Source organism: Etheostoma spectabile, chromosome 24 (assembly GCF_008692095.1).
Source record: "Etheostoma spectabile isolate EspeVRDwgs_2016 chromosome 24, UIUC_Espe_1.0, whole genome shotgun sequence".
Lineage (NCBI taxonomy): Eukaryota > Metazoa > Chordata > Actinopteri > Perciformes > Percidae > Etheostoma > Etheostoma spectabile.
The window spans coordinates 1,696,713-1,705,385 of NC_045756.1; the positions used below are offsets into that span (position 1 = coordinate 1,696,713).

The 8,673-nt window shown below is 41.1% G+C and overlaps 1 protein-coding gene across 2 annotated transcripts; it reads right to left on the reverse strand.

The window, feature by feature from the left end:
- Positions 1 to 446: 446 nt before the first annotated feature.
- Positions 447 to 4,449, reverse strand: LOC116674180 (uncharacterized). 2 transcript variants are annotated; one of them, XM_032506710.1, is made up of 5 exons: positions 4,359 to 4,449; positions 3,746 to 4,038; positions 1,994 to 2,260; positions 1,072 to 1,224; positions 447 to 983 (listed from the first exon to the last, which is right to left on the reverse strand). In XM_032506710.1, exons 2-5 carry the CDS (start codon positions 4,023 to 4,025, stop codon positions 817 to 819), a joined length of 867 nt encoding a protein of 288 aa, XP_032362601.1. In that variant the 5' UTR covers positions 4,026 to 4,038; positions 4,359 to 4,449; the 3' UTR covers positions 447 to 816. The 2 variants fall into 2 exon arrangements, with proteins under 2 accessions (XP_032362601.1, XP_032362602.1); XM_032506711.1 differs by lacking the exon at positions 1,072 to 1,224.
- Between the last annotated feature and the right edge of the window lie 4,224 nt (positions 4,450 to 8,673).

The window sequence follows — 8,673 nt, forward strand, 5'->3', positions numbered from 1 at the left end:
TAGTCCAAATGCATTTATATATGCAACAAATGTGTCATACAACATACAGTAACATTTATAGAACTGACGTATGGAAAAGTGAGCTGGCAGGAGATTATTCTTTAATTGTGCCAACATCTAAGTACGCGGGCTGCAACGACCCTACCACCTTCTGTTCCTAATGTGGCCTTTGGAGCAAGCAGAGGAGTTTAGACTGCTGATACATAAGCTTTTGACTATGGGGACATAAGAGCTCTGTAATATAAGCTGGAGCTCTGCCATTTATTGCTTTGAAAGAAATCAATATGTTCTGAAAGTCAATCCTAAAGTTAACTGGAAGAAGGTGTAAAGTGGCCAAATAGGGGATGATGAGATTGGCTCTCTAGTCTGAGAGTCTGGATGCAGCAAGGAACAGATGAGGGAAAGCTTTATGGGATGTTATAGATGTAGCAAAAAGGAGACTCCTCTCATTATTTCAAACATACTTTATTCAAGTAATTAACTGACAAGAAACTGTTGGAAATGCATGGCAAAAAAGCAGGTATCAGTGATATAAATGAATTTTAATAACAGTGTGTTGGTGAAGATATTTTTAGCTGTTTGATGACATGTGGAAACTTGCTGCGAAAGGATGCTTCTGCAGCTTAGGTAATAGAACAGATGTTGTATAACAATGAGTAATAAATATTGAGTTTTGTTTCTTGTCAGTCGTCGACATGGTGGACATCTGCTGATCCTACTCAGTAGGATTGATAGTGATTTTTTTTTTATACATTTTTATTTTTCACGTCCCAATGTATAGGTCTTCAAGCTTTAAGTTGACGAACGGCAGTCCAGTTACAACAAAGGGAGTTCAGGAGCATTGAGGAGTTCTTGTCCTAACTTGGTCTGTCGCACAGCGAACAGTGTGATGCCTGAACTGTATGCTGCGGGGATCTTGACGTGCGTTAACTTGGGTGGACCTTGTTCCTGTTGCTCGTCAAGGACCATCTGCCTCACTTGACCTAATAGAAAGAAAATAGAGATGAAAACACATGTAACCGATGAAAAATCTGTATAAATAAAACCCTAACCCTAAGTAAGTGCCTCTACCCTCGACATCCAGGGCCTTCCAGCGCGGGTCAGACTGACGGTCTGATAAACTGGACAGACAACAATCTGGCGTCAGTCTCTGCAGGACGTCTTCTCGACGAATCAGCAACACAGACTCACTGCAGAGTCTCTGGTGCACCTCTTCTTCACTTCCTGAAAAATAACTTTATTTTTATTTATCTATATCAGGAGATTTAATTACTTATTAATTATTATTATTATTTTCTTGGGATCAATAAACATCTATCTATCTATCTATCTATCTATCTATCTATCTATCTATCTATCTATCTATCTATTATTAAGAACAGTTTCTTTACAATGGGGCTGCACGATATGAGGAATAAACTATATATATATATATATATATATATATATATCAATGTATATATACAGATGAAAAAATATATACTGTATATATACAGTATATGTACGGTACAGGCCAAAAGTTTGGTTACACCTTCACTTTTTTGTTAAGTACATAATTCCACATGTGTTCATTCAGTTTTGAAGCCTTCAGTGATAATCTACAATGTAAATAATCATAAAAAACAAAGAAAACGCATTGAATGAGAAGGTGTGTCCAAACTTTTGGCCTGTGCTGTATATATATATGAGATAACATTGTTGAATATCGCTTTAATGATATGTTACATACATAAACCAATATTCAAGTGTACTTATTTCTGCTGCTTTCTGTGACATTATGTTACTGAACAAATTGAACATTGAATTGAACGTAAAAAGTACCATTACAAAAAGAACACGTTACATTTTAAAGTGCATTGTTCTGATAATTTGTAAAAAAAAAAAAAACTTTAAGAGTATCTTTGGTAATATGTTTATGTTCAAGCTGATATCCCGATAACAATAATAAAAAATAAAAAAATATATATATATATATTGTGCTGCAATCACTCACCTACATCTAAAGGATTGGTCATGAACACAGCGTTAGGTGCAACGCCAAATATGAGCTGATGGTGCCAGGCGTCGGGCACCTCCTCTCCTTCAGGTACAACCAGCTGCATGTTCATGGTCGCCACGGGAACAGCACCTTTTTGGATCCAGCGTGCGAGCCAGGGGACCAGTCTGACCAGCCGCCGAGGGTGAAGGTGGAAGAAGCGACCCACTACCTTCCCCTTACTGGCCTCCTCTGCTCCTCGGATGAGCTGAGCGTGAGTCGCACCTAAAAGAGGAAATAATCCTTATTTTTTTTTATCATAACCTTTAAGATCATTATTGAAACACAGAAACTTATATTGTACTTGTAGTATCTGAGACCAATGAACAAAAAAGTGTTTTCTTTTCCACTCAGAGCCTCACGTGTGTGATGACAGCTTGAGCTAAACGCCTGAAATGTCAATGCAAAAATTGTGTAACAGAGCTGAAAGAGTCAATTACAGTCGCTCCTCTGAGGGACATCCACCTCTTTGTCTAATTTGAGAGGGTACTTTGGAATTTTGTCTGGTTGACAGTGCAGCCAGCTGTCACTCTGGCAGGAAACCCTGCTTACGTGTTCACCTCATTCAGCGGGGAAGCTGTCTGTGACACCAGAGGCCTGGCTGAGAAATGCTCCCAATACAAAGTTATGATTAATGTATTCATATTTTATGACCTGAAATGTTTTAAGCATGCAGATGATACAGACTTGGTCGGGCACCTAAAGCCTGACAAATCCTCCTTGGGTGGATTTGAGGAAGGTAGGGACTTCATTAAATGGTTTTTTTGAGGTCAATGTGAGTAAAACAAAGGACATTATTATAGATTTGAGATGTAGAAGAAGAGAAGTCCCACTCGCCAAGGTTAACAATGAACCCATCGTAAGAGTTAGCACTTACAGATACTCAGGGATAGAGATAAAGTGTGTTGTACGTTGCACTGTAAAGATAAAAGAAAACTGCAGAAAACTGTTCTTCTGTCGGCTGTCCTACAGAGCATCCTGCCCTTTGGTATGATTTGCGCATTTGAAAAACATGCTCAACCTAGACCAGAAAGGCGAGTAGGGTCAATGGGTGTGACCAGATGTCAGCTGCTTAGTTGTGTAATTCAGAGTAAGGCTAAGCACCTCATCAATGACCCTGCTCCGTCTCTGCACAACAGCTTCTGACTAAGCTGTCGGGGCCGTGGTGGGATTCTGCAATGGACAATGACAACAGCAAGTCTTTTGTCCCTTCAGTAGTTAGACTGGTAAATGAGAGGGACAGTACAAAAGCACAGGATCTGATGGTATTTTGGTCAGGGCTATCTGTAGGAATCTGCCATATTTAATGGTGCAAGATATATTCATATTTACATGCATTTATTTATCAGTGGATTATACTGCCGTGGGACATTCACAGGGATCATGTAGCCCACTGTGCATAGTATTTAGGAGTGTGTAAGGGTACCCTTAAAACCAAGAAAAGACAACACTTGTGTCATATTACAAAATCCAAAATGTAAGACGATATCTAGTCCCATATATCAATTTTGATGTAATACTGCAATATTGCCTAGTTGTAGTATAAAGCTGCATTACATTGAAATCCTCAAGTAAAGTACAAGTACTTGGAATATGTACCTAAGTCCAGTACTTGAATAAATATACTTAGTAACACTTCATCACTGCCACAAAGGTGGAGAGAAAGCCAGGGGGCCCAGAGCTGGCCCTCCTGTATATCAGGACATCTACCGGCTTCACTCCGGGACAGCAGGTAGTCAGGCAGCGGGGACTCGTTCCTCCTCAGCCGTGTTTGGACGCAGCGGTCTGCTTCTTCAGGGGCCACAGCCACGTCGAGGGCCTTCAGCACGTCCACCACAGCTGTGGCCCCGCAGGCGGATGCTCCTATCTGCAGGGTCTGCCTCTCCAGAGCCTCCTGGATAGACCACAGCATGGCCTGATCTGCTGCTGCCTCCTTCTCCTCCTCCTCTTCATCACCTCCATGGACCTGCCACTCACACACTGCCTCCATCTGAGGGCCTCACCTGCAAACACAGGGTTTAAGGTTTTAAAACTCCACACACAGTATCAAGTACCTCAAGCACCGTATCAAGTACCTGTAACAATATATGCGTGAAGTGCATCAGTACACGTACTGTGACATTACATGGCAGCGCAAAATGGTTCAATATGAGGTCAAATGTTAAAACCATGTATTGTATGAAGCTAGTTTCCACTTAGAGCCACTGTCGTTGTTTTAAATGATAACCCTGCTTCGAGACTATGCTACCGCCATTCTATTTATGTTTTAATTTAAATAAAATGGACTTAAATCTTCACAGAGATATAATAAATCATGTCTTACCATCTCCCAAAACAGCAGACAGAAGGCGACAGCGACAAAAACAAACAAGCAGCACGCTGCGCATGCGTGGTTCTACCTTCGGTGCTTTCATTACCGGTTGGGCAGAGAGGCAAAGTGACAACTAGCGCCCCTGCTGGCCGCGTTCAGCCATGACAAAACACAAGGGAAACGTGTAACTCTACAGCATTTAAATAAAACAAACGTAAATGAAATTAGATGGTCAAACATATTTCAAAATCTAAAGGAATATACGACCATTCTTGCTCTGTCTTGAGTCATATTGAATCAGAAACATCTTTTCTTTTTCGGTTATTTGTTTACAAGGGAGGTGATGTGAGATTCGTTGGAAAATAAATAATGAATATTGTATTTTTCAGGATTAGAAAAAACTTTTGTCATGCAGGCTAGTTGTAATTTTCTTATCATCTTAATTTTTTCTTTCTTATCTTTCTTTTCGTTTTTTTTTTTTAATTTTGGGCTTAAATTAAATTTCCAATATCAATCATAATACCTCAAACGCAATTACAAACTGTCATTTTTTACAAGGGTCTGGCAAAAGAAAATTAAAACAAGCAAATATTGTGTCTTGTGTATTACTTCTACTGTGTGAATTAAGCTTGTTTCTTCAGAATAAAGTCATATTATAGCCCTGTAATCTTCATTTCTTTTTAGCAAAGATGATTGAATACAGTCATGCAAGATGGAGCAGATTTCTTAGAGTTTATCATGTCCACCAAACAATAATATGAATCTGGTTACAGCAAGCATTTGTCCTAGAAATAAAGACAAACCCATCCAATTCACACTGGAAGTTTTCTCCCTTGACTACCCCAAACTCTGCCCATGAAGGTGTGATTAGATGAAACACAGGATTCCTCTCCTGTCCTGTGACAGTTTCACATCAGGCCAAGAGATGTCAGTGCTGCTACATAGGAACGCAGCATTGAGCTGTTACTGTGGTAACACAGCAGATATACAGTAGGCCTATGTGTTGTCACCATGGTTGATGCTTGGTAAAACCGCCTGAGGCGTGCTGCCGACAGTCGCCTCTTTCTCCTGTCGCGCACAGGCATCGCAGGAGGAGGGGGCGTCAGGGTGAAATGTGCAGAGAACTTCTGGAGTCTTTGTTTTTCCACTGAGGCACAGAACCTCTTTGCCTGCTGTTACTTTTCAATGGGATATTTCATTTGTTTTCCTCATTATTTTCTGCATTTTTGAAATTTGACCCCAATTTCAGTTTCTGTTTGTAGCAAATTTTGTTTATTTTAGTTTCCAAAGTAGGTTTGTTTTGGGCCAGAATGTTTTGGCACAAATGAAACACACCAGACTACTTTGCTCCAAATAATCCAAAGAACGGAACTCTCACATGAAACCAATTTCCTTCCAATTATTTTTGGCAAAAAGTATACAAACAGGCAATTTTGGCTCTTCCTCCAAGAACACAAGTCCAAGGAGGCTGAATTAGTCAAGTCACTGCACAGTGCCATCTGGCGGAGGAAAGGCGATACAAGAACCACAGACTTTGAGAGTTATGCTTGATTAGGAAAGTTGTATTTTACCAACTTGCTTTGATCTTTCCCTCTGTAACTTCCATCTGTACAGGATCCGCGATCCGTTGTCAGTGAGTGTATTCATGAATTTGGTATTCGTCTCGCCTCTGCGTTCTTCTGGTTTTGCACAGCTGCAGCAATGGCCGCTGGAAGCTCGACAAGCAGAGTGTGATTAAAACTGACTGAGCTCTCTGAGCGTGATCGGCAGCCGATATGAACCAGGTCAACAGACAGATGAGGTAGGAGGGGAAAGTCTTCACACGTCTGGGATGAAAGATAGAAACAGAGAAGCTGCCTCGGTTTCTCGCTGGCAGCCTTCACCTCAACGTCACCTTTTGCTTTTTTTTCGCAGAGGCTGAAGAGTTGAAAGCAATGTAGTGGGAATTCTCTTACTATTACGATCACAAGGCTCGGCTATTAGTTATCATACTTGTCAACAAACGTACAGATCGATATTCCTCTGAAAAGGTATATGAATAATGTGAATACCGTGGGCGTGAGGGTCGCTTGAAATGTGCGGTGTGTTAATCATTCTGGCAGACACAAGCAAGTTGAAATAAACCAGCGGCTCCTTTCTGCAGAGTGCAACTAAACAAGAGTGACAGCACAAACATTTAGGACGGGCTCCAAATCAATGCCACAATTACCAAAACACAAACAAGACTGAAGCAGAGAGGACTGATTGAACTGTTCTGACATCGCAGTTAAAAGGGATGCGGAAACTTCCCGTCAAAACTCATTGGCTGGCTGGGTGGCAGCCAGTCCTCAGACCTAAATGTGCTGTATTATCAGTGTTGCTGAGCTCCCCTCACTGGCATTTGTAAAGTGACAACTTTTGAATTGCTGCAGGTAGATGCTGTAAGCGGTTCACCTTCAAACGGTAAAAAATGTAGACCTTGTTTTGTACTGGACCCCTCCAGGCGGATGAAGATGTCCCCGAGGACACCAACTCTTTACTTTCGGCGCCATCTGAATGTTTTGTCCGACATGACAAGTGGAGTCTTTCTAGTGATACTTTGCCACAAAGATGACACATTTCCCTATTCTATTGACGGTTGCTGGCATTTGCACAGCTACGTACATTTTCCAATATATTTAACGTCTATTAAAGTGAACAGCTGGAGGCAATTTGAGATTGTTTCCCCTCCCATTACAGTGTATCCACATTCCAAATACGTTACACTGTCCTCTTTTCACAACCTGCCTCAGAAGGTGTCATTGTTGGCGATAGCTCCGTGCGAGCCTCCAGGTTATGACGGGTCACTCCGAGCTTTTCAGAAAATGACTTCCTAGACATAAAGAAACAATCAGAAGAGGTCTTATTATGTGACAACATCGTGCTAGTTGACCCTGTGACATTTACCTTGATGCCACTTAGCGGATATGCAGCGAAAAAAGGGAGAAAATAGTAAATCTGCTGGCTGTGTACAGACGTGTAGTTGTCCCTTTGGAATAATAAAGGGAGGCAGAGTCTATTTAAACACTATCTCCATGACCTCTTGGCGCACAGCAGCTGTGCCGGGATCTACAGGATTAACCGGTGCCTCTCAGGTAAGCTGATTCATAATAAATAGCAGCAAATGCTTTTGAAAATTCCCATAACAGCACATTAGCATTGAAATGAGGTAGCGCTTTTGTCAGAAGGTAGTTCTGGGTCACAGAGACAAACATTGAATACTGCCGGAGGGACTTCAGCACACACTTGGCTGTCCCCTCCCCGGCCCCGTACGCCTACATCGCTAATGTCAATAGTGTTAACATCCTGGCTCGTTTGCAGAGGAGCAGGGGATGGATTTCTTTAGAGAGCTGGAAGCCATCCATTTTGGACAGAATTCAGCCGAACCTCGCTATATATTTTTGTGTTACATCCATGACAGACTTTTCAACATGAAAATTTAATACAAAGCCACGAGGTGTGTGAGATTCTATTCTTCACTTCAACTGGCTGTAAATTATTTCCCGCTGTTAACTTACCTTTATACAGGCCTTTACATTAGGCAACCTGCCCAGCAAGCCCCCTCATTTCCTGATTCAAAAGTGCTTTCCAAAGGCAAGTGCCTAAATAATAAAGAACGTTTAGTCTCTGCGAGGACAGCGTTTTTGTCGTTTGTCAAACACATAATGTGAATTTTGCACTCCACGAAACATCTAAGTGACAGCACTCTAGGGCTGCGCTCAGAGTCCAACATAAGAGCAAAATCATGATCTGACAGTAATTAATTACATAGGGAAACAGCTGGTTCTGAGATACAGTTATATACCTGCCAAGCTCGGTTGTCAAGATCTGCTTTTATTCAAAATCCCATCAATGGTCTGTTCTCTCAAGTGAATACCGCACAGCACAGATTGTTCTTTCAACGGCAAATAGAATCTTTCCTGCAGATTTCTGTTCTTTCATTCTGGAACGCAACACACTGTGTTCAGTCAGATGGAGCATCTGGAGTCGACGATCCGGGTGTCTAAAATCTAATTTAATCACTCAGAGTAAATAACATCTTCAGACATTTAGTGCAGTTTAATTATATGCATTTATGTGGGAGAATTTCAAGCTAAAGAATTCCATCCAGATGCAGAGAATGTCTTTTTTTCCCAGCAGTGCTTAAGTCTAGTTCATTTCTTTAATAATGTCTAATATTAACATGATTGTATGTATCCACTGGGTCTATAAAAAGACAATTTATATGGCCAATTAATAAAACATTAAATGTAAACCTGCTTCCTCAAAGATCCTGTTATCCGGGCAAGCAATTGAACTTTCCATGAAC

Bases quoted from the DNA above. Each gene is read 5' to 3' on its own strand.
- LOC116674180 (XM_032506710.1), bottom strand. From the start codon at position 4,025: ATGGAGGCAGTGTGTGAGTGGCAGGTCCATGGAGGTGATGAAGAGGAG. The intron at 1,225-1,993 runs GTGAGTGATTGC...GTTATTTTTCAG, and splicing joins GACCAATCCTTTAGATGTAG to GAAGTGAAGAAGAGGTGCAC. The intron at 984-1,071 runs GTAGAGGCACTT...TCTTTCTATTAG, and splicing joins GAAGGCCCTGGATGTCGAGG to GTCAAGTGAGGCAGATGGTC.